This window comes from Dermacentor albipictus, chromosome 10 (assembly GCF_038994185.2).
Source record: "Dermacentor albipictus isolate Rhodes 1998 colony chromosome 10, USDA_Dalb.pri_finalv2, whole genome shotgun sequence".
Classification (NCBI taxonomy): Eukaryota; Metazoa; Arthropoda; class Arachnida; order Ixodida; family Ixodidae; genus Dermacentor; species Dermacentor albipictus.
The window spans coordinates 15,399,374-15,424,888 of NC_091830.1; the positions used below are offsets into that span (position 1 = coordinate 15,399,374).

At 49.4% G+C, this 25,515-nt stretch overlaps 1 protein-coding gene across 7 annotated transcripts in view; it reads left to right on the top strand.

The window, feature by feature from the left end:
- The window catches only part of LOC135897850 (homeobox protein OTX2-like), a 183,098-nt gene that overhangs the window by 115,188 nt on the left and 42,395 nt on the right, over positions 1-25,515 (top strand). For 2 of the 7 annotated variants that reach the window (XM_065426549.2, XM_065426552.2), the window contains exon 3: positions 20,104-20,193. The exons of 3 other annotated variants lie outside the window; for them this stretch is intronic. In XM_065426549.2, the coding sequence (XP_065282621.2) occupies positions 20,104-20,193 (90 nt within the window). The remainder of the gene's footprint in view (positions 1-20,103; positions 20,194-25,515) is intronic. 2 more of the 7 variants (XM_065426550.2, XM_065426554.2) reach the window with 1 other exon arrangement.

Here is a 25,515-nt window from a genome sequence, read left to right on the forward strand (position 1 = left end):
ATTGCACTGCCTTCACAATGCAAAGAAGGGGCAAGGCGTGCAGACACGGACACAAGAGGAGAGAAGTGGACAACACGGACCACCTCTTGTGTCTTTGTCTACCCGACTCACCCCTTCTTTGCATTATGATTCCTTCCCAACGAGCTCAGCTTTCTGTCATTCTAAACTGCCTTCACGATTGGCTCATGCACTGGCATTGCTCTTGCTGCGGCATTCGTCCGTGTACCGGTATTGCACTGGCTGAGGGGTCGGCCCATGCTCCGGTGCTACACTCACTCCGGCAATGACCCCATTTACACCGGTGATCAAGAGCAGGCGGATCACGGATTCTGCGAAAGAGCCTAATTTCTTGGCAACTCACTGTCCATCTGAAACTGACGAATGCATTGCGATGTGTGCAATGCCAAGTCGAAACTGCTGTCTTCAGTTCCAGGTTATATACGTGCCAAATCATCGCAGAAATTCGTTTTCGCAGTAGCCGTGGTCCGCATTACTCTTTGTCCAACGGTTTTTCCTACAATAATTGCTAGAGGTAACTGTGGCGCTGCTATCGTTCAGCTGCCATGGGAATGATGGGAAGTACATAGATTTGTCTGATCTTCGTGCTTGTGGATTCAGAGGTTCTTGTGGCATTGTTTCTTGCACTTTATATATGTCTTCATTGTCGTAAATATAAAAAAAGTTGTAGCCCACTCGACTGTAGAATGGAGCTACAGAGGACACCTAGAGCAATCTATATACCCATCGAAGGGCCGAAAACGCTGCGAACACGCACAATCGCTACTAATTGCCACGGTTCAGCTTGCCGACGTGGCCAAATCGAAACGCGCCAAGAATGTTTCAAGGCACTGGCTTGCCCGCGATAAATTCATAAGGGCGTTTTAGTCGATCGTCGAAGCATGCGTCCGTGGCCTAACGGTTTCAATATATATGAGCTCCTGTGTTCGAATCCTGCCGTCGGATAACTTTAATACTGCTCAATTTATTATTTATTAAGAAGTATTTTGTCGAAAATGACGAGTTCACGAAGCCGTTCGAATCCAGAATGACGAAGTTTGGGCAAATCCATGTACTTCCCATAATTCCCATGCTTGCACAACCGCTCCCGTTGCAGCTCCCGTAGACACTAGCGCCAGAGGTCCCTCTCTAGGTACTACTGTATGAAACTACTGTATGAAACTATGTTTTATAGATAAAACTCTGTTTCATCACTGATGCACGTTGGAGCTGTATCCATGACAACGGAAGGTGGCAGTTTCGGGTCGTTGCGTTCCGGGGAGCGTCCGGTGTTACGCGCCGCGTTTATCCTTCACGCTTGCAGGATCCGTTTGATGCAGACTTACCTGCAAGTCCCATTTCAACACCTTGCACCGTGAATTATGCTGTTGCGCGTCGTTCTTTGCATGACAGTGAGTTCATAGCGTCGTAATGCAGTTTCAGAACTTTGGATAAACTTACGCAGCGTTATATATGGTTTCATAGCGTCGTACATGTAGTTACGAAGCAGCGTTCGCCGGCTTTGCCGATATACAATTCGTCCAGGACTAGCGTGAAGGCAGACGTTGGTTCCCCCCCCCCCCTTTTTTTTTGTACTTTAATGTAGAAGTTCAATTTCCTAACTCGCGGTGGTCGGAGCTGGCTCATTCGGGTTCGGTTTTAGTTGGGTAAACTGAACCGATCCCCGAGGCAGCATAACAATAACCGATCCCGGAGGCCACATAATCAAACCTGGTGACTTGGTGGGCCGATCTTGACACCAAGGTGTGTGTGCCCGCGAGCGTTTATTAGCGTGGTTTTTCAACGCGGGCCAATAGTGGAGGCAGTGTAATCCTGATAATGCTATCGCATTACAATCGCTCAGGTGCAGCGTTTGCACCTACATAGCTGCTGACGACGACCACGTCGGGCTTGGCGTCGGCCTCCCGCCGAGCATAATAGACGTATTTATTTATTTACCCTCAGGGCCTGTCGGCATTAGAGAGGGGAGTGGGTTATACAACAAGAAGGAAATAAATTACGAGCTTATACACAGTATTTGCTAATTATACAATGTTGGTTTAAAGTATGATAAGTACAGTAATAGAACATGACGTATAAAAGTAACATTAAACAAGAAAAAAAGAAAACGCCAAAAGTAGTTCGTACAAATGTTTGCTATTATACAGTGCTAGCTAGTGCTTTTCGAAAATGATCATTGTTATTAATGGAAACAATGTCAGAAGGAAGTTCATTCCAGTCTTTTGACGTACGTGGCAATAATGACTGTAAAAAAATATATCCTGTTACATGTACCAATTCTAACCTTATGCCGATGCCGACGTATATGTAGTGGAACTCCCACACAGCAGCTTTGGCGCAGGCAAACTAGTTAAGTCCGAAATAATCGATAGTTGCGCGCATCACTTGACGCTTTGCAGAACATTTTACTGAAGCAATACAAGAAAGCGTCGCTTAGATTCCGACGGGTGCGCTGGACCTCCCTCTCTTTGGCAATAAAAAAAAAAGAAAACGGTTTTCCGGAGAGTCGCGCGAATCGGGCGCAACCGAAAGCACAACCGCTTTCTAACGCATTTGTAAACGATGTCACTCCCGACGCATGCGGCTGTTCGAGCGCAACGTCGGTCTCGGCCCGATCTCGCACCCAACGACCTTGCTCCCAACTCTGTTGCAGCAGCGGCGGCGGCAGCGTAAGCCTCGTTTGATTGCACATCACGTGCTGCAGGCACCCACGCGTCCACGGTGAGAAAATGGTAAAAAAAAAATAAAGAAAGAAAATGTTGTTTACACTCGTTCACTCACGCTCCGAAAGTTGCGCAGTACACACGCCGCTGTCACACGAGCCGGACTTCCAAAAAAAAAAAAGAAAAAAAGAGAGAAGCAGGCAGTCACTGCCTTGGCCGAAGCCGGTGCGCACCAAGTTGGCTATCCCATATAAAATATGAATTTATATATACAGTCTCTGGACTACTTGTGGACTAGCTTGACTTCCCGTAGAAATGTGTTCGGGGCTATATAAAGTCTAAGGTATAGTTCGTGTGCAAAAGTGTTTACGAAGTGAGTGTTAGTCGATTTCGCCTATTGTGGTCCGTTCACCTTCGAAACAGTTTTTCTTTGTTTTTCTCTTCTTTTTCTTTTTTTGTGGGAAGTCTTGAAAAAGTGTTAGACCGTAGTTCACAGGCTCTCCTCTCCGCGTAGTGTACCGTTCTAGATAATTTTTTTAATTAATATTTTCCGCTCGAATAAACGAAACACGTGAAAGGCACAATATATATATATATATATATATATGATCGACTTTCTTCGCCGGCCACCCCGCCCAGCTCGCTCATTCCGGTCTGTCTATTGAGCAAACTTTTTTGTCAGGGTGCGTCGAATGCGTCCACGGCCGCGCGGTGTTTGTTCACTGCCAGTCCCCCAGCCTGTGCGGTGAGGAGCCCCGGAGTCGCGAAGGTCGCCGACTCTCGCTTCGAGCGAAAACGGTTCGGCGGCTTCGCTTCGCATCGCGTGGTCGTCGTCGTTCGGTCGGCCGCCGATGCGATGCGATGCAGCAGGCGTCGGGCCAAGCCAAGCGACACGGCAATACGCGAGTCGTACGCGCTCGCCCCCCGCCTCGGTCGTACGTCGCTGCGGCGACGCAACTCTCTCGGAAGGGGCGCGCCTGCTCGGCATCGCGGCCAGCCACTTCGAGGGGGGGGGGGGGTAGGGCAAGAAGGCCGATCGATGCAGCAGCCGCCGCCGCGGCCGGGCTTGGCTTGGCGCGCGGATCTTCCATCAGGGCCCCGCGCGCCGTCGCCGCCGGAGAGAGCCGGTCCGGCGCGGCAGTGGGTCCCGCGATAAGGCCACCTCAAAGGCACCGCCGGTCGCGCGAGACAATGCCGGCCCGCCGCTACATTCGCTGCCGGCAGCGAGATGTTGGTCGGTGGAGGAGGGGGGGGAGAGCAGGGGGAGGCAGAGGGGAATCGCGCCGCAGTTGTCAGGCGCTTGCGTGGATGCGCAAGATTGCCCCGCGTGCCGCCACCGCCATCACGGCCCTAAGCATAGCTAGGGGACATCTCTCCTTCGAAGTTGGTACTACTCGCCCCCCCACCACCACCGCCACCCCCAGCTCGCTGCAGGGGGGCCGCCCCAGTGTGTCGTGTAACGCAGGTGCTGCGCGGACCAGGGGCATAGGGAGGGGGAGAGGGGTGGGAGATGGTTGTGATGAGGGGGCGTGCTGGGTTTACCGAGGAGGAGGAGGGAAGAGAGGGGGGGGGGGCGGACGCAACAACGGGACCTAGAACGACGACGGAACGACGGCGTTCGTTCTGGTCAACAGCGGCGCGACCGCCTCGCGTCACGGGTCTTTTTGCTGCTGCTGTTCGAACACGTGGCGGTGGGGTGCTTGCCGCGCTTGCATGGGCGCGGTATGCGAAGGAAGATCCTCCACCTGCGACCGCGTGTGTCCGATTCAACCGCGCGGAGGCGTAAAGGTGGGGATGGGGGGGGGGGATGAGGACGACCGCGCTGGTTGTGTTTGGGTGGGTGTACATCGCCGAATTCCACGTGCTTTGGGGCAAGAATTCCGGGCCGTTGCCCCCGTTTCCATTCTGCGCGCTCGGTACAGTCGCATTCCGCGGAATGTTTAGCGCGCGCTTCTCTCTCTCTTTCCCTTTTGTTTAGTTCGAACTGTTATTATTCGGGCAGAAAAAGAAAGTGGACGGTAGAAGTCGATTCTTTCCGCTCTGCCGAAGCTGTACTATAGGGAAGAAAATTAGATTCAACGCACCCGAGACGTTTGTTGACCTGCACGCGGGGTGGGCTTTCCTTTGTGTCAAGCACCGCGGTTTTGTAGTTCGGGCATACATCTCCGCTTGAAAGAGATGCTAATGAATAGATGACTGTGTTCCGAAGACGTGGTTACCTGTGCTAATTTAAGCGCTACTTTAGCCTAACTATGGCTGTGCTTTCCAATTCGGCCAACCTGACAATACCTTTTATATTCAAGCGATGCGGCCATATTTTGGGCAACGTGCAATTGCGCGCAAGCAAGCTTGCATTTTCCAAAAGGGTCTACTGTACGTTCGTCGTGTAAACAGGGTAAATCGCACCTACACTGTAGGGCAGTTGGCACCCTAAATTGAATAAGGGTGTAAGCTGGCCTGCAACTCTCATCATTACACTCCTTTTTTGTGTTTAAGGGTGGGAGTTAAACACGGATTTTCACCTTCACTGTGTTTTAAGGGTGTAAATTATGTTACTGTGAAGTTGGTATGCCGGATCTGTACGCGCTGAAGTTCCCCTTCACTATCTCGAGCGAAGCATGTCCTGCGTAGCTTCAATCTAAATACGTGCGAACAAAGGAGTAAATCGTTTTGCTTGGCGTCTACGTGGCTGTTTTAACTATGGTAGCTGCGTTAAAAAAAAATAGATCCCACGAGATGTTGGGAGCAGTTCTACTTGTACGCCTTCAACATTGTTTCTTGCTCACGAAATTTTCCCATATTTCCCCTCACCCTTGAAAAAACTTTTACACCCCTAAGGGTGTTTTCTTGTCGCACTGGTACCCTTACCGTTAGGGCATTACACCCTTACCTTTAGGGCATTACAAACGTTTATAGAGACCGACAACGGAGCTCTAGCTAGACGTGCGAGGACAAGAGACGTAGTTGAAAATTATGTAATTATTCTGGCAACCTAGGGCGTAGAGTAATATCGGATAAGAGAATTTTACAGGCAGAGATGTGAAACTCTGCTGTCGAATATTTCTGTGCTCCCAAGGCTGTCATAATGATTACATAGTTTTCAACTACGCCTTTTGTCATCGCACGTCTAGTTAGAGCTGCGTTGTCGTCCTCTATAAATTTTTGTAAGGCCCTAACGGTAAGAGTGTTAGCAGTGCACAAGTAAAGAAGAAAGCGAGAATAAGCAACTAGTTTACAAATCTATAGCTTCTCAATGAAGTCAGATACCACAATACTGTCGAGGGACTTATTTACTCCCGAAGCAGACATTTTAAACCGCTCTGAATTATACCGCTGATTTGTGAGCGGAACTTACGCAAGCCTCGCCGAGGCGAACTAGCCATTTGAAGAAAGCTGCAAAGCAGCACATCATATTTGCCGCTTTAGGTAATCTAGCAGATTAAGTTTACATGGTCGTTTTATTTACTTTCTATAGTTACGAAGTTGTAACCTCGGTGACTCAGTTCCTTCTTTCCTCCTTTCTTTTACTGCCGTTATATGTTTCTAAGTTGCTCAATTTCTGGCAATTTTACCGAGTTCGTGGCATTTCATCTTCGCTGCGTCGTCTTTCTCTCTCGTTTTCTTTTGGGAGGGGGGAGAGAAAAGTGAGGCATTCCTTGCCAAATTGAGTAAGGACTGACAATGACATACGGCTTCGAATGGAGACGCATGTTTGCATGTTTTCTATTTTTTTTCGCGCTCGACCTTTCAGTCGCGCACATTTATGTAAACGAGTTCTGTCCCACGAAAGGCGTTTCGCAACACGTTCTTTGCCGATATGCGCAATTGCTGCAACTGTGCGTGTCCCGCGTTAAGGAAGTGGTTTTGACAGGAAGCAAGCTTGCATAAATTTTCGGTCGCACTTTTGGTACTTAGGAGCATCACCAGAAATGTGTAATCCCTACTGGTGAGAGAAAAAAGATAGTAAACTATTTAGCTCCTTCGTACTCAATCGCGACCTGTTGCCGTTGCACACACACACGCGCACATGCGCGCACACCTTACAGATACAGAGAGAGAGATAGAGGAAAGGGGAAAGGCAGGGAGGTTAACCAGAGGGGAAGATCCTGTTTGCTAACCTACGCTGGGGAAAGAAGGGAGGGGGAGGTAAAGTGATAACAAAGTAGAGAAAAAGAAAGAAGGGAGCACAGACATACAATCACAGTTGGTCACTGTCGCCGCACACTGTCACGGCACAGCACAGTAGCACTTGCAGCACTATGAACATCTGTTCAGGCTACAGCCGCTTGTACAATTCTGTAGCCCTTAAATACTAGATACAGACTTTGACACGTACGCATACAGACGGGCTCACACGCAGACAGATACACGCATGCGCACACACATTCGCCCATGCGCACACTATACAGACGCGCGCTTACGCAGATGCACGCTGCAGACTCAAGAGCACACAGAGATGAACACCGCAGGCATAAAAATCGAGCGTACTCATAACAAAAGGTTCGCAAGAAACGGGAAAGCCGTATGGCTTTAGCGACCAGAGGTTCCAAGGCACTACAGGTAACAGGTACAGGTTCCTAACCGTACAGGTTACAGATAATAGGGAGTTTTAGTGTTGGGGACGCAAGCGGCTTGCGTACGCAAGAACTAGGGGCGACGTTACTGCGCATGCGCAGACCGCTACGTCTACTTGCGTCCTTGGGTTGTTGGAGCGGCCGAAAACATCGCTGCCCCTAAGAGGTCACGTTACCCACGTGACTCTTGCGGTGTAGGAGAACTTACGAGCAGCTGGCGGGTAGATAATGTAATAAATCTTTCGCCAAGTGTCGACAGACGTCGTTTTTATATATATTAGAGAGGTTTAGCATGTCCGGTATGCGGATAAACGCAGTTGGGGCGTTAGGGCGGAGCTATAAAGGGGAGCGTCTTGCAGGGTGCATCCACCTGGCGGCGTAAAGCTAAAACTGACAAAATCAGCTAATATTGCTGTAACCAAGTCTATTCTACTTCGCTGCTGGTGTAAGTTATCGGCACTGGCTTCACTGTGTTGCTGCCAAAAATTTATACCCGCAGCAAAGTAAAATACACTTGGTTACTGCAATATTAGCTGTTTTTGTCTGTTTGAGCTTTGCGCCACCAGCTGGTAGCACCATGCAGGCCGCTCTAGTTCATGGCTCCGCCCCCAACGCCCCAGCCTGCGTTTACCCGATTCCCGGACGCTGTAAACCTCTCTATAAACTGCTTCTAATAAAAAGAGTTTAATGTACTTTACTTCATATGCTTCATATTATATTTTATAACATGATAACGCAGCAACGATCAGACGTTGGCGGTGCTGCGAGCGCATGCGACGTCATTGCGGTTTGCGTTTGGGGCCGCTAACCTATAACACGTTTCTGCTTGCCTACGCAAACGCAAACGCACCCAAGCGCTTGGGGCCCCAACGCCTTGCGTCCCCAATACTAAAACTCTCTAATAGAGAGTTTTGGTTTAGGGGACGCAAGCGGCTTGCGTGCGCGAGAACTAGGGGCGACAGCACTGCGCATGCGTAGAACCGTCTGCGCATGCGCAGTACCGTCGCCCCTAGTTCTTGCGTGCGCAAGTCGCTTGCGTCCCACGCTGCATCATCTATTAATAGAGAGTTTTAGTTTAGGGGACGCAAGCGGCTTGCGTACGCAAGAACTAGGGGAGAGGGTACTGCGCATGCGCAGACCTCTGCGTATGGGTCGGCGCATGCGCACTACCGCCGCCCCTAGTTCCTGCGTACGCAAGCCGCTTGCGTGCCCTTAACTAAAGGTCTCTAATACGTTGTAAGCGCCGCAACCTATACGAACCTGCGACACTTGCGTATTACCCGCACGAACGCCCGCCTTGCACGCGCTTCAGAGAAAGCAAGCGGCCGTCCCCGCGTATAAGAGCGCACCCGCTCAAGACCAACGCGCGTCGCCTTCTGCGTGCTTGCCATCGCGATGCTTGATACGCCCCGAGCGGAATCGTGCCGCCACCGGACCCACACCGCGCCGAGCTGCTCCTCGCATATATATCTCGTCGTCGTCGTCGGCAGCGGCGGCGAGCTATAAGCCACTCTAATAGGGACTGCCGACACATTAGTCAAGCGCGGGACCAGGCGGGCCTTTCTTTTTTCGGGGTTCTTCGCCCCAGCGGGAGAGCCCTCGCCGCGGTCCCTGTGTACCGGTCGGCGACGACACATTCGGCCAGGTGGACATTATTTGTCACGTTTTCCTCGGCCGCGCAGGCCGGTCGGGCATTATTCTTCGGCGGTCCGAGCGGGGGTCCAAGTGAGCGTGTTGTCAGTGCTGCTCGGTGTATACCTGCGTGTAGCTCTCGCGAAAAAAAAAAAAGTAACGAGCGAACGAACGAGCAGACTCCAATGATTCCATCCGACTCGTTTATATTTGCGGCGGAGAGAAATGAAATTCCGCCGCTGCTGCGCAGTGTACTGTGCGAATCTTTTTTGAATCGCTTCGGTCTTTTGCCAGTTTTCCTCCAGTGTTGCGCAAATGCTGCGTAAACTCCCCCAAGTGCTTCGCGATTTCTTCTGATGCCCAATATCGCTATATATAGTTCGCTTAGCAATGTATATTTACGTCTATATATATATCCACCTTATATATAAAGAATCCGGTATAGGAAGCCTATGGATCACTGCTTGGCCTTAAAGAAACGAAGACCTTACGCTTTACATAATCATAAGGGCATCATGTGTACCGGGTGATCATTTTTAAGTTTTACGGAAATTTTAGGAATCGCCCGTCGCAGATAATTGGCTGCAATTCGTAAATTGCAATATATGCCGCCGGAAAGTAATTAATTAGGCAGTTGATGACTGAACTTTTGCTAAGTAGTTGAATATGTGTTTCGATTTTGAAGTGGGAGTAATGTCCCCCTCTTCGAAAAATCCAGCTCAAGGACAAGAATTACGTAATCGACCTGTGCCACAGGCGATATCTAAAAAATTCCTAACTTAAAAATGACATATAACAAATCAATGAGCGTTCAGCGTTGGTGTTTCTCTTTTTTGGAACGCTGCGTACTCTATACACGTGCAGTGAACGCGAATGATATTTTACATTTCCAATGGGCACCTTTTCGACTCTCATGGACACACAACCATAAGAGCAACACAAACAAGTGGAACTATTGCTGCATGCGCGACGATGGTTGCGTTGATCGGTGCTTTTATTATTACTGTTTTTTTCTGGTTGCCTTTGGAAATCGCCTTTGTATCGCGCAAGAAACGTTCAGCTGACATGCAATAAGGCTGTGCATACGTCGCGAAGGGGGCGAACGCATTTGACCCGGAACTTGGTAATTCACGTGACGTGTGTAGCACATTACGAAACACGCCGTCGTTTCTATACTCAGCTAGGTTGCCGCACTTAACAAAGCTGTCGCCCATAGTGCTCTGGACGCTGACAACTGCATGAGCCACAGAAAGATTTCCCCCTCGCGTTATATGCTAATCGGGCTTACTCAGTGCCGTTCTCTCGGGGTTGCCTTCTGGTTCCGTATTATGAATGAAGATCGTACATCTTGAAACCCATGTCACTCTTCTTTCTCTCTTTTTTTTTCTTCAAACGGTTGTTTCAACCTCTTTTGTTCACGCCGTACGATCGCAACTGACTTTTCGTCGGCGCGCCATAACAATTTATGGTGTCTGCATTTCGTCACTTCTAATTCACTGGAATGTTCTGCCGTCACGACCATTTGCTAACACGTGCTAAAGAAAAGGAAAGGAAAGGGGAGGGGGAGATACGATTGCGCTGAAGAGAGTTATAACAGCAACAACAGGAATGGGTTGAACAACAATACCTAGGGGCAGTAGCAAACGAGACCTTAAGAGAGAAAAAAAAAAGAACAGGATAGAAAGGCGCTGAACATTACCTAACACGCCAGGCTAAAAATGATGCGAGAGGAAAAAAGAAAGAGAGAAAGAAGGCACTACAAAGAAAAACCTCGTAACATGAAACCAAAAACACAGCATATAAACTAAGAACAAGGTACGGGAGGATAAATCACGTGAGGCGGCGAGAAAAAAAGAAGCATAATAAAGGTTATAAAAATGAATAATAACGATTGTGCGGCTGTCTGACCCCTACCCGGTCATAATTTCTCGCTGCGAAGGCAGTGTCCCCCCTCGGCGGCTGCGTCGCCTTGTCGCGAATGTGCGTGTGTGTGTTTAGGTTTTTTTTCTTTTTCCTTTTTTTATCCTTCTTTCTTTCTCACCTATTGCATCCCCTTTCCCTTCCCCCAGAACAGGGTAGCCAACCGGAGATAATCTCTGGTTAACCTCCCTGTCTTTCCTTTGCCTTTCTCTCTCTCACTCTCTTTGTCGCGAATGTCGCCCCACTCGACGTCACCACCGCCCACCGGCTCGCAATCTCCCCTTTTTCGAGCTGGGTATCGTCGGCATCGAGATTAGGCGAGACTAGAGCCATCGCTCCCTCGCTCCTGCCACAGGGTTTCCCACAAAAAATTACGAGTAGAGAGAACTCTGACGATAGTGTTTGCATCGCCGGCATACACTCTTAAATAATTTACACCCTTAAACGTGAATAACGCGGTAAATCGGTGTGCAACTCTCATCCTTACACCCTTTGGGTGTATACACTCATACACTCTAAAAACGGTCGCACACTTTGGGGTGTGTATTTGCCACACAACGATAATCGTTATCTGTGTTGTCCGCATTTCCTTTCTTTAACGCTTCGAGTTCGGTACTTCCAAGTCACGAACGGATGCGCGTTATCAGCATGACAGAGCGTTCTTGACAGGAAAGTAAAGAGCGCAGCGTTTTATGGAAAGGAAATGCGGGCAAGAGAGATGACGATTATCGTTGTGTGGCAAATATACACTCCAAAAGGTGTGAAGTTTTTTGAGAGTGTACGCTCTTAAACAAATCTATACCCCTTGGGTCGTATCTTGCCGCACAACAATAATCATCAGTCTTGCTTGCGTCTTTCTTGAAAAGTCGGCGCTCGCTATAGTGGCTATGCACTGACGTCATCGAAGCCGCCATATTGTTGCACAGCCAGCACAGCGCAAAGCTTAGCTTTGGCTCCATGCGCTTGTCTCCCGCAGCACAGTGGAGGCTGTGAACAGGGCAACAAAATGGCATTCGGTGACGTCACGTGCATACTCTCTATACTTTCCTGTCGAGAATGCTGTGTCACGCTGATAACGCGCAAGCCGTTCGTGACCTGGAAGTACCAAGCTCGCAGCGTTGAAGAAAGGAAATACGGGCAAGACAGATGACGATTATAATTGTGGGACGAGATAAGCCCCAAAGTATGTAAATTTTTTTAAGAGTGAAGGTATTTGGTATAGATCAATTTACACCGTTTTTTTGCTTTTAAGGCTATAATGTATTTAGTGTAGGAACAATGCTTATAGAGTATACGGAGATTTCCCTGGACCTCGTCCTTTTTGGCTTGTAACGGCTTTGTGATTTTACATTTTGGTAAAGCTTGAAGAAAAATTGCGTTCCAAATGCGCCAATTCGCGATGGTCATGCAATGTGCGCACAAACGTATTGCCTTATCGCTGCGTTTAGAAAACTACATGACTACTCTGAAATTTAGAAAGATAAAGCTTAATAAAGGATGCCGCAATAACGTCTAATGCCACGGGTACGAAGATTAGACAGTATAGTAGAGATAACGATATAAACGAAAGGCAGGGAGGTTAGCCAAAACTGATCCCGGTTGGCGACCCTGCGTGCATTGGGGGATATGAAAACGGAAGGAAAAAGAGTGAGAGTGGGAGAAGGTCGAGAATGTGCACTTGGGTCGCCGACGTAAGATTAGACAGATACATGTAATGGCTTAATTCCCGTTGTTCCTGATGAAGTCCCTAGATAAGGTAGGTAAGGACTCTGCGTCCACGGGGGATTCTGAAAACGAAAGGAAAAAGAGTGAGAGTGGGAAAAGGTCGAGAGTATGCACTTGAGTCGCCAACGTAAGATGGCTATAGCTATAATTCCCGTTTTTCCTGATGAAGTCCCTAGATAAGGTAGATAAGGTCCCTAGATAAGTTCCGGATGAAGTCCTTATAGATAAGGGGTGTTATCTTGTACGCGTTTCAAAACAGAACGGAGGCGGTCCGTTCCACCGAGCCACACACGATTGGTCAATTTGAACCGTGACGAATGCCATGACGTCAATTGTGCCGTGATATCTGCTGTCAATCATTCCGTGTCGACGGCCATCGGACGAATACAATGGAATGGACCGCCTATTTCGCGACGTAAAGAACGGACCGCCTCCGTTCTATTTTGGAACGCGTACAAGATCGCACCCAAGGTAGCTGACCGATGGTGACGTTGATTTATTGGCATCCTCACTGAAATGGTGTGGTTACAAGTAGTCGCCTATCCTGCTTGAGTTAATCATGTTATACATGTGTGTGCGCGTGTGTGTTTCATTCTATAGCATTTTGCATAAATATTGTTACTCTTTTTTGTCTATTTTCGAACTTCTATATTTACCTTGCACCGCTATGCCCATGCGGTACCAGCGCCAATCGCAGCGCTGGAGCTCCATCTAGCATTGTTCTTAGGAGACGCTGTGGGCGCCCGCAAATGGGTGCAACGGTATCGTTTGTTTTCCATATCAGGCGCCCCGGGCCCGCAAGCGGCTTTACGCAATCGCGCTCGAGCAGCGAAGCCAAGGAACGTCGACGAAACGCCGCGTGATGCACGCAACAGGCATGAAGCAACGAGGAGCGACGGAGCGCGGGAGAGGAGGACGCCGTAAATAAGCGCCGCTCGGCGGGGGCAATGCATTACGAAACGCAAAACGCCCGTCATTCCGGGGTTACCCCTGCTTCGCGAACAAGAAGCCAACGCACGCACACACCGAAGAAAATAAAGAGAGCACGGCGGCGCAGCGGGTCCTCCTGTCGATGCGGAAAGGAGGGAGAGAAGGGGGAGGGGGGGGGGAGCTCGGTTGGGCGTCCTTCCAACGCTCGCAACTGACCGAAGTGGGTCTCCTTCCCAATCTGGTTGCGCTCCGCGAGCCCGTTGCCGTTGCGTCTGTAGGAGCAGGCAGGCAGGCAGGAGATCGGCGTCATGTGAGAACGTCCGACGATCCACTCGCTGGTTGCTGCAGGCATGTCCGGTGCGCACCCCCCCCCCCCCCCTGCCCAAGAGTGCGTCCCGGCGTAGTAGTGGCTGCCGGCGGTCGTGGCGCGCGCCTCGCACGAGGCTGCAGCCATGACGCGGCTACGGTCAAACTAGCTCGCTGGACGCGGCGCCGCGCGCGATCGGACAATTAGCATTCGCACCGCAACGGGACGTGTGGTGGGCGCGCGCGAGCGGGGGGTGCTCGGTGGGGTTGCCGATTGTTTCGCCAGCGGTCGGTTATGTCCCACCGGGCGTCCAGCCGTCCGGGGATTCCCCTTTGCCATTGTGTTTGGCTTTTTTTGTTTCTCTACATCTGACAATGTTTTTAGAGACCGTTCACCGGTGTGGCTCGGCTGATCTGGTCTATGCTAATGAACGAGAAATGCTGGCCACGAGGTCGCGGGTACGGTTCCCAACATCGGCGGCTGCGTTCCGGTTGGAGTAGAATGCAAGAAATGTTCGTGCATAAAGCTTTGGGTGCGCGTTATAGGACGCCGCGCGGTCGAAATCAGTTGACCAAAGCCGTCCACTTTTCACACCCCTCGCGTTGTACTGGGCCGTAATTAAGGTCTCACGTTCAGGAGGGAAGATGCCCGATGGTCATTAAGGGTTACGGACTGGATTCCAAGGGAAGGGAAGCGTAGCAGGGGACGGCAGAAAGTTAGGTGGGCGGGTGAGATTCAGAAGTTTGCAGGGACGACATGGCCACAATTAGTACATGACCGGGGTAGCTGGAGAAGTATGGGAGAGGCCTTTGCCCTGCAGTGGGCGTAACCAGGCTGATGATGATGATGATGATGTTCATCACAGAACACGAGATTGCGAGTTTGTCCAAGGAGGTTTAATTACTAAAATGTCTCCTTGGTCAAACGTACTCAGCAGCCGGAGTGTGGACCAAAGCCAAGGAGGTTTAAAAACCTCGTCGGTATTGACACCCTGGCTGTCGCGTAGTGATGGATGGGCAATGCAAAATCGGCCGCGCAGTGACGCTTCGGGCGCACGTCAAATAGCGTCTGCTGTACCGGATTTAGTCCGTTCCATTACCACTGTGCATGCCGCGAATTCTGTACATTTGACATCACTGTTTGCCAAATTTGTCCGATTTTTATATCACCGATGTGCGACCGAAGCCACTTGATCTCTGGGCTGTAGCTTTTATTTCCGATGGCGGGGAACACATGCAACGGGGGCTTGGTTTTATTTTGTGATTGAACTAGAACAGTCTGTTTCACCTGTTATTAAAAGAGTGCATGTTATATATATATATATATATATATATATATATATATATATATATATATATATATATATATATATATATATAAAGGTAGCATACACGTAGGTTGTATAATATGTATTCAAAGCAGGTCAAATGGGTATGTTATATGGGCAGAGTACGTTACATGTACAAAAGTGAGAGGCTGTGAAGAAGGAAAGTCTCAACCAAGACCGCACCCGGTTGGCTACCCTGCGCTTGGGCAAAGAGAAAGGCGCAAATATAGATGAGGAGAAAAAGAGGCATACGATTGTTTGCTGTCATAGCCACTTCCGGGAACGCTTCCCAGAGCATCAATGTTACGTGTAAATATGTACGCCAGCATATGGGTAAACCGCTGACCTCTACATGAAACAATGCCTACAGCTGCCTTAGACAGTACCATTTTATCGCATCAATAAATAGAAATTTGGAAACAAACTAGCAAGGATGCAACATTTCATTAAACGATAGGGAGAACGAAAAAAAATGCGGTGTACTTGCGAAATTTGAGCGACAATGAAGCAGCGGCACTGCGCCAACCCACATTTTAAACTAGTTCGTATAAAACCTGCATGTTACACTGTGTATGTCACCCTGGGGTCTCGATTCACGCCGTGCGAGGATGAGCTCCAACGGGTCGCGTTGAAACGAGCTTGCACGTGACCGCGTGGCGTCAAAATGGCGCCCTTTGACAATCCTCCCTCCCCCTTCCTGTCTCCTTTTTCTTTCTTTTTTTGCAGCCTCATTGAAATGCACGCACAGACTGCTACGCGAAACACGACACCCGCGCATGAAATTCTATTGCCCGCAGCAAAGAGGGGGGGGGGGGGTGAAGGGGAGGCACTCTGCGACCCTTCCTGCAGGACTAGCTATAGCACGCCGCTTCGCGCTTATTTGGTTATTCATACTTATTATTCGCGGATAATGCGAGCAGTGTGGCTGCCAGAGTATATGTAGTAGGAGGTGGGGGTACGGGAACAGTGTGGGAAAGTTGCTCGATGTTGTTACATGCCTAGAACTCGCCGCGTTCGAGTGCAAGACCCGTATACCGTGGCTCTTAAAGATAACGATTCTATATTATATATGCACGCTACATTTCTTCGCGGCGTTGTTCTCCGATTCGCGAGTTTGTATGCAAGTTGTCGTCCGTCGCGCGATAAACCAGTTTGATGTTGAAACCGTGAATTCATTTAGCCATCAAAGTGAGCGTCTGCGTCGCCATATAATATTGAGCACTCATGTGCTTGAATGCCTTTCTAAATGGATTCGGGATACTGGGTTTGTGATATCGGGCTTTCGAAACTTGACTTTTGAAACTTGACTTTTGAAACTTGACTTTTGAAACTTGACTTTTGAAACTTGACTTTCGAAACTTGGCTTTTGAAGCTTGGCTTTTGAAACTTGGCTTTTGGAACTGGACTTTTGGAACTGGACTTTTGGAAATGGACTTTTGATACTGAAGATTTGGAACCGGATTTGCGAAATTAAGCTCCTGGAGCTGGAGAACAGTGCCCGTCCAGTTTAAGTGTTTATTATTTTATGGTTTTCTGTTTAGTGCTTGGATCTATATAGTTACTTACCATCGTGCATCAACTAGCCCAGCAACATGTTGTTTTCCTGACGAGCTGACCTTGTGAAGATGGGAAATCGGGTTTGTGACGCCGATTTTGCGGAACCGGAGCTTGTGAAACTATGGTGCCAATCTTGCGATACCGCGCTTGTGACAACGGGATTGAGATTTCGGGCTTTGCGAAACCGGCTTTGAAACAGCTTTCCAGAGCGCTTGAGACTGTTCTCAAAACGTTGAGTGTGAACCGTTCGCATGATGACTGCGGAGCATTCAGCTGGAGCGCGTCAAGCGAGACCTTCTGGGCTGTTGCCCACGCGTTGCGATTTATCGGTCAATTGCAGCGTGATGAATTGCACTTTATTTATTGTGCGCTTCTCCATTTTCTGCAACGATCTCAGCCTGAACACGCCTTATAACCCGCCACTTCCCAATCGTGGAATAGTTATACAGAGAGTTTGCTGCGTTTCACTCCGTGGAGGGGTGCTTTTGCCTCTGTTCGAAACGGGCCGCCGTTGGTTCCCCAATTCCGTTTCCCGCAACCACGTTCCCTGTGGCATGTTCCACGGCCGATCTGGTGCCTTTTTCATTTCCACAGGTATCGTCTTTCCATGTTCGCTGAGTCCGTATGAATCCAATGTTCTCTGAATTCCTTAAGCGCTGCTGTTACCGTTTCGGCCGCGGACAGACTTCCTCAATTTATTCCTTTTCTAGCCTTCCCCACCTCTGTTTCGTGGTTCACGTTGATATTAACAAATTTAGCGAAGAAAGACGGTTATTATTTCCCCCTCGCCTCCCCCCTGTTCAGCTCGAGCGTCTCTCACACATAGCTCATGCAGCACACGTCACAGTTGTCACTGGCTACGATTCTGGCGCCGGCACAATGCTTCGAATCGCCGACACAGCTCTTGTACACATTGATGCAGTGCACCCTCTAGACACAGCGACAAACACTGAACAAACAAAGACAAGCGCGTGCGTTTGTCGCTGAGTTTATCCGCGTGTCCACTGAAGTAATTCGGTTTTACTCTGCATGGTTACCTCACCCAAGCCAACGCAAACAACAAGAACGAGCAACTCCATCTGTATGCTACCTTTCGCGCAGGAACCAGCAAACGAAACCGAATGACGCCTTGCTAACTAGATCCGGCAAAAGGTTTTTTTGAAGGTCTACAGAAGGGCCACTATTTGTACTGCGACAGTGGTCAGCCAACTATAACCTGCCAATATCTCCTTATCCGAAACAGCGCTTCGTATACAGCGAGTCCTCTTCTAAACCGCGATGGGCGATCATTCGCCTCCAACACGTGCAGACCTAAACAAGCTAGCATACAAGCAGAAAAGAAAACAGCGAAAGATGCGGCGAAGAGGGTTGGGGGTTCGGTGACAGGAAGGGGGTCGTTTGCATGCAGCTGTGCGTTGAGCGGAACCGCGTGTTTGCCAATCTCCCCTTCTTTTTCCTCTTTTCTTTTGTCGGGGGGGGGGGGGATGCCCTTTCTTTCCAAACTTTCCTTTCAAGTCGCCCGGACGCCCTTTTGGTGTACTCGCGTCACCCCCTATCCCAACCGAGAGCCGGCAGCCCATCGCGGACCGCTGGGTGGTTGTTGCGCCGTGACGACTCGGAGCCACGCGTTCCGTATTACCCGCAGCAGCGCGTATTAACGCCTTTCCGACCATAAATGGCCTTTAGAGAGTAGCTAAAGTACAATGCTAAGTTAAAGTAAACCCTCGCAAAGCGGTCTATCAAAAGCAGAGAGAGAGGAAAGGGGAAAGGCAGGGAGGTTGACCAGAGAGAGAGATCCGGTTGGCTACCCTACGCTGGGGAGAGAGGGAAGGGGGAGGTAAAGTGGTAACAAAGTAGAGATAAGGAAAGGAAGGAGCGCAGACACACAATCACAATCGGTCACTGTCATCGAATACTGTCATCGCACAGCCCAGTGACACTTGCCGCACTGTCAACATCTGTTCAGGCTACAGCCGCCTGTCCAATTCTGTCGCCCTCAAAAACCGCAACAGTGCCCTCGTCGCCCTCTGCTGCGATGGCTTATGATGGCGGTATTTTAAAATAAGTTCCTCTGTGAGAGGCCTTTGGTGAAAGCGCGCTATCGCGGTTGCGAGTGATTGTCTCTGTAAATTAAATCGAGGACAGTCACAAAGGTGTTGAAAAGTTATCAGAAGCAAATTTTTCTTTCGTTATCTGGTGCAAAATGTTTGCCTTGTGGGCCGTTAAAGGACCACTGACGGCCAGCCTTTTTTGTTTATGACCTTTATGTTTTGATGAGTGCATATATCTGTAGCTCTGCATCTGATAACCAGGGAATGCAATCATAAGTGTTCATACGTGGCATGTAATTAATGCTAGCGTCGTTAATTATGATCAATTTTAACGCCAGTTCAAAACGCGCGCCAAAACCATAAGAAGCTGACCGGACACGTGATCTCGTGCGCTCAAAAACCGGGGACGTTGAGCAGCTCGCAGTTGCAGAATTTGTCTGCAGCTGCAGAAGCCAAGCCTCGCTGAGACACGGTGGTCATGTGCTGCCCGTCTGCGAGACGATCATGCCCGTGTTTTAATACTGGGCGCTTATTTGCAGAACAGGCGCAGTTTCAATATAACTTTTTTATATTAGACACTAATTTGTGCCTGAAACAATTAAACTGCATTCCATTTTTAGTATTTTTATGCCTCTTTGAGCGGCGATAGATGCGAACGCCTCGGCTGTAGCTGCCCTCTGCCGGCGTCGCGCCATACTGCAGATGTCAGTCAGTCTGAGCGAGTTTGTTGTTCGTGCGTCGTACGATCCAAAGCCTTATCCTGTCGAAACTTCTAAATCGGTTGCACGCTGTAGTTGGTACAAGTCGCACCCCGGATGGTCGTGCCGCAGTGTCTCTTGCGAGCAGACGAACAAGCCCTGACGTCACAGAGGGGCCGAGCAATCACTAAACGCGTCATGTTGATAACGATGTCGCGAGGTGCTGCCAACTCAGATGAGCATTCCCGCTTGCTTCAAAACCATATGATAAAAATATGTCCTACGCCTCGCTCGCCATTAATACTACGTCAGATGTACCAATGCATGCAGGAGAACCCAACACAAACATCTCGAGTATGAAATTTTGGTGTCAGTGGTTCTTTCAGAGTAACAGAGTGTGCGCCGAACAAAGAAAGACACTCGCCGTGAACGGCTCAATGGCTGTTTATGCGTTCTGCTGCTAAGCATCGAGGTAGCAGGTTCGATTCCCGACCGCCGCAGCCGGTATAATCTCGCAGTAATCACGGAGGAGACGCGTTGCTTATGATGTCATAATGTTTTACCTAAAACCATGTGCTGTCACGTTTTGATAATGAAAGCAAAGCTGCAAAAGTAAGCGTGCTATGAAAAGTTTTCTTTTTTATTGTCGGCCTTGTTTTGAAGGAAAGAACCTCTAGGACATTCTTTTTTTTTACATGCAGGAGGACATGAGGCACATGACGTCTACGATTGGTCGTGGTATGGTACGTCGGATGATCCTTTTAACCAAAAACGTGACAACACTTGGTCGGGTTAGTGAAACGCACACTGCATTTCCTTTTCCCTTGATAGTAGAAGCGCCCTCTGAACATAGCGCGCAGGCACTGTCCTATATTTGATGCGCAGCGCACAAATCGTATGATTTTCTGGCGCGTCGTGACAGGGTTCGCATAATGCTGTCTAGCCGTCGCTGAAAGTCAGAAAGCGACAGCAGGCGCATCCCGCTATAGAGAGAACGAATTTATGCAGAGGGAGGGAGAGACAGAGAGAAAAGCGTTGCAGATGTATGCAAACTACAGAAAAGAGAGTTCCGAGAAAAAGGTGAGGCATCGATTACGATAGCAAATTAGAAGACAGCCATACCAAGGCTAGTAGCTTAATCGGCCGTATCAACTTGTAAGCATTCGTTTGCTAGCTAAATTAACAAGCATGGTGTCAACGCGCACAGCAAACACGAACACACCACACTCGATGACCGCGGACGTGCGCTGTTAATACGCTGGCGTGAGGAAACGCGGCAGCAGCAGCGAGCGAAGTGATATTCGTGCTTTCTATCGCTTCAACGCAAGTGAGCGCCCAGAGCACAGCGCACATAAAGCTACGAGCCGCCGACGCACCTAGACTCTGCCCCGAACACAGAACGCTCTCAAGATAAGTCGCACTACCGCGCGCAGCTGTCACATGCGCAGTTGCAGCTGGAGTAGAACCCCCCCCCCCCACCTCCCTCGCCCCCTGCACCTCGCAACTTCGGCAGCTCGCGCGTCACAGGAGACGGCGCGCTTCCTCTCCGCTTCCGTCCCTTTCGCGTGGGCAAAATGGAGCCGCGATCGTCATCTCTCCTCGCACGCTTTCACTCGCGCATACAGCGGTGCGCGGCGACGGTGTTATCGCCCTTGGACTTTATACGGAAGCTCACGACGACGCCGACGCCAGAAATGAGCTTGAAGTGTCCATATAATTGCTATGGCAATAATCATAAAATACAGCCCGTGAAAGTCCGATGCGTCATAGTTTGGTAATGGCCGATATCGACTGTAGAGTATGCTATCGCTTCACCTATATATATCCGCTGCATTGCCTTTGTATTCCCCAAGCACTTTCGAATACTTCGCTATATCCGAGTATAGTACTTCTATGCTCTCCGCTGTATCGCGCTCCCGTACGCTGCACCGGCTCTGCCGGCGTCCGGCTACGCCTTCCGACGGCTTGGTCGTGCGGTCGCTTCTGGGGCTGCCATCCAGACTATACGTTAATGGCGTTTCTCTGGCTAAGATTCGGTACCGACCATGTTGCCACACGCTGCAGGACACCGTCGCTTGAAAACTATCACACTAACTGCAATTCTGCAATTATTACGCAGGTAGTGCATCGCGGACTAATAATTCACACGCATTGCAGTCTTTAATGCATATGTATATTACGCATTATACAGCGAATGATTTTAGGCTCTTTTACAGCCATGTCACATCGTCATTAGCGATTCTTTTCTCTCTTGACAAATTCTGACCACTCGCTTGGCTCTCTGTGGCTACGTCTGGCCCTTGCGCCACAAAACAGCACATAGTCACAATATTGGTGATAATAATAATAAATTTTGTGGGAGGGAGGTGAGAACATGCCCCATGTAGATCCGCGCATGCTCCACGTGCGAGGATGCTCGCGTTTCTTTTCTGGGGTGATCAACAAAAGTCGTGGACACCTTAGGCGCACGCAAAGGCAGCACATTACTCAGAAAACTCGCCATTCTCTCTAGTATAGTCACTATAATTTAAAGGTGCGAGCTGCGACCAACGCTTGGCGATAGACACTGACAGCGGAGCCCGGGCGTAAGTGCACGAACAGCTGTAGAAAGAAAGAAAGAAAGAAAGAAAGAAAGAAAGAAAGAAAGAAAGAAAGAAAGAAAGAAAGAAAGAAAGAAAGAAAGAAAGACAGGCTCCTAATCTCTGCGCGGCACTCGGCCGTACGCGCTGCTCCATAGTAAAGCACTTTAAGAGTTGTTCGCCAACTGTTGTGGATGATGAGTCAGGACCAACAAACCCTGCGGCAGCGTCTCCCGCGCTCTATCAGCCAGCGGCCAGCTATACGGCGCGCCCGCCCGCACCAACCAAAAGTGCGCGAAGCATCCAGCAGCGGCGCTGCGTTCGCACCCCGCTGAGATTCGCGCGGGCACCCGGTGCGTTCCCCTGCCAACGCCCGCGGCGTGCCCTGTGTGCGTGTGTGCGCGCGTGTGTGCTTGTGCAAGCGCGCCTGTATCAACGTCGCGGTGCGTCGACAGTCAAGCAGCCTGCGGGGCCGCTGAGAGTTTTCGGAAATCTCGGCCAGCCGTGTGCGCGCGTGGCTGTTTTCTTACGGGGTGAAAGCTGTACAACACTGCCTCCTCCTCCTCCTCCTGCGCGTCATGTCTTTCCCACCTAACCGCTCCGCGTGTCGGCAGCGCGCTCGCAGCACTGACGTCGGCGGTTATGGCGGAAACCGTTAATCGCGCGAGAAACGCGCGAGTTAATCCGGGATCAGCCCTTGGGCAAACAGGCGAGCGGGGGGGACGCCCTGGACTGCTGCCGCCGCCTCGTGCGGGTGGCGAGAACGGGACCGCCTCTGAGATTTCGCCTGGCCTGGCCCTGTGCTGTGTATTGGAGAGGACGGCCGTGCGATTCTTTCGGCGTGGTGTCCCTCTTGCAGAGTGCCTCTTGATGGCGGTGCGGCCCCCGACTTCGAGTCCACTCGTGGTCTTCCCGTATTGTGTTGTCTCGCGCGCGTTCCGACCCCGAGAAGTGAAGCTCGAAACAAGGAGATGTGCGAGAGGTTTACGCGGAGGAATTGCCGTATATATACGCGACAAAAAGCCGAACCGACAACGCACCCGGCAAGCTTCCAGCAAATTTTCGTTAGGTTTTTCAACAAATTCCAGCGGTTGTGTACCAACAGTCTGAGAAGTCACTATTTATTGAATTTGGGTGGCGGCTAAAAACAAAAATTCTTGCTACAACCTCGTGGAAACCTTCTGGATACGGTTGTTGGTGCGATTATTCGGATACATCCGATCGAATGGTTTCCCAAAGTGCGAAGCCGCGACCGATACCACGCGCCCGTGGATAGGACGCGGAAAATGACACGATGAGGCAACTAGTGCAGCAACATCAAACCGGTTTTGCGCAGGAGCCACTAGTTATACGGTTATTCGAATTTGAAAATCGGATAACCGGAGTTACCGGTTATTGGGTTGGCTCTTCCGTTAATAGTATTTGGACATTCGGATAGCCTGATATTTGTTCTGCTCTATTTGTACCGAAATGACCTGCCTTTATTTCTGGTAATATTTATTCTTTATTCAGAGATACCCCGCTTTGCCCGGGGGCGTGCAAGCAGGAGGGGTTACAACTTCGAAAAAAAAAAAAAGCACTTCGCATCTTTGTAATCTTTTTTAAATATATTTGCAATGCATTTGTTATATCTATACGTGGAATGAAACCGATAGTTTGGATGAGCTATCAGCGACACCAAATATTCGTGTTCGAATATCCGGCTAACCGGTTATTTAAACCGGATATCCTGAACATCCGTTCCTTGAAATCAGAATAACCAAATAACCGGTTTTCGAGACTGGATTAACTTCCCTCTGGTCAAACCAGATGGCCGGTTTGACGAATATTTGCGAGCACATAGAAGCAACCGACACAACGAGTATACCGCTTCGTCGAAAGGTGGTTGCTGCGATTGTTGGAAGATGCCGTAACCACTTGGAAACTCATTTTTGGTAAACCATTGGAACGTAGTGGTACCCTGTACCACTAGTTGAACTTTCGGTTGCACTCGCCGACATATTGTACACCGGGCTTCAGCCGTCTAAGGTTCATTCAACTGTGTAGTATGCTGCGAAGAGAAGGAAGGAAGGGAGGTTAACCAGTTTAGCCTAACCGGTTTGCTACCCTACACATGGGAGCGGGATGGGGGGGGATGAAAGGTGGGAGGAGAGAGAGAGAGAGAGAGAGAGAGATGGAAGACGGAGAGAAGGCAGAGAAGTTAATCAGGTGCGACCTTTCGGTCAATTGCAACCCTGCACTAGGGAGGGGGAACTACATAGGGGTTGTAAAGAGGACAAAGAGAGAGGAAAAGATTGAAAAGGAAACAGCCAGTGGGTCAGTGTTTTTAAAGTATATTATTATAATGTTCGGCATGCTGGCCTGCAGTATAAGGCTGCATTGCTATTTACATCAATATCATGCCAAGATTTAGCGTGTAGTTGCTTTCATTTATATATATATATATATATATATATATATATATATATATATATATACCGAACTACGTAATATAATTGAATTATACTCTGCGGACTATGTACTGCATGGACTGTACATTGCGGTTTGGGCTGTTTTGTACTGTAACCACAATATTGTCTTGCCATAAGGTATTGAACCTCTCGCTAACGGCTTGTGGACGCTGCACCTATTGATTCGAGATGTAACGTAGCAAACACTGCTGCAAAAGTCGCATCCTTCGCGAAATAATTTCGTTCCACAACAATTGTCGTCGTCGTCAATAGTTTCGAAGTTCCTTCAACGCATCGGTTCCGCTACCATCCTATCAGACACAACTTGAAAGCGATTCGTGCACTAGTCCACTACTTGAAGTGTACCGGTGTACGGGACCACTTACAGTGTCCCTGTGCATCATCCCATGTGCACTTGGTGCTTACTGTCTCCATCTTTTCCTCTTTCTATTCCCCCTTTTTCCTTACCCGCAGTGTAGGGTAGTAAACGGGCACTTGTTTCGTTGACCTCCCTGCCCTTCCTCTCCTTGCTCTCTCTCTATCTCTTGACAGGAAAGTAGGCCGCACACAACGTTAGAGCAAGGAAGGGCCCACAAGAAGGACGGAAGTTCGTCGCGGGCAGAATTCTAAAAAGCGAGTACAGTATAAGCCACATTGAAATGCGTCATAGATGTTTGCAACGTCTTCCAGCTGCGTATAGTAAGGCACGTTAATATACAGTTCAGGGCCCTCGTGGCTAACGTAATTATATTCCAATACGCCGTTTCTTTTCGCGTTTTTTCGGTGGTCCGAGTGGTGCTGCACGCGATCAGCCTATCGAGAGCGGTGGATGATAAGACAGCAACCGAATCGCGACAAAAGAATCCTTACATTATATTGGTCTTGCCGTATACTTTGCATCTAGCACGTCTCGTTGAACAATTTTATATGGAGTAGTTACGTTTAGGCCGTGCTACCATATAAAGAAATGACGTTGTAGCCTCTGGTAATTGCTCTGGAGTAAGTACACCACTTTCGGACGGCTTCTTCTTCTTCATGATCATCATCATCTTCTTCTTCTACTTCTTCTTGTACAATTCGGCTC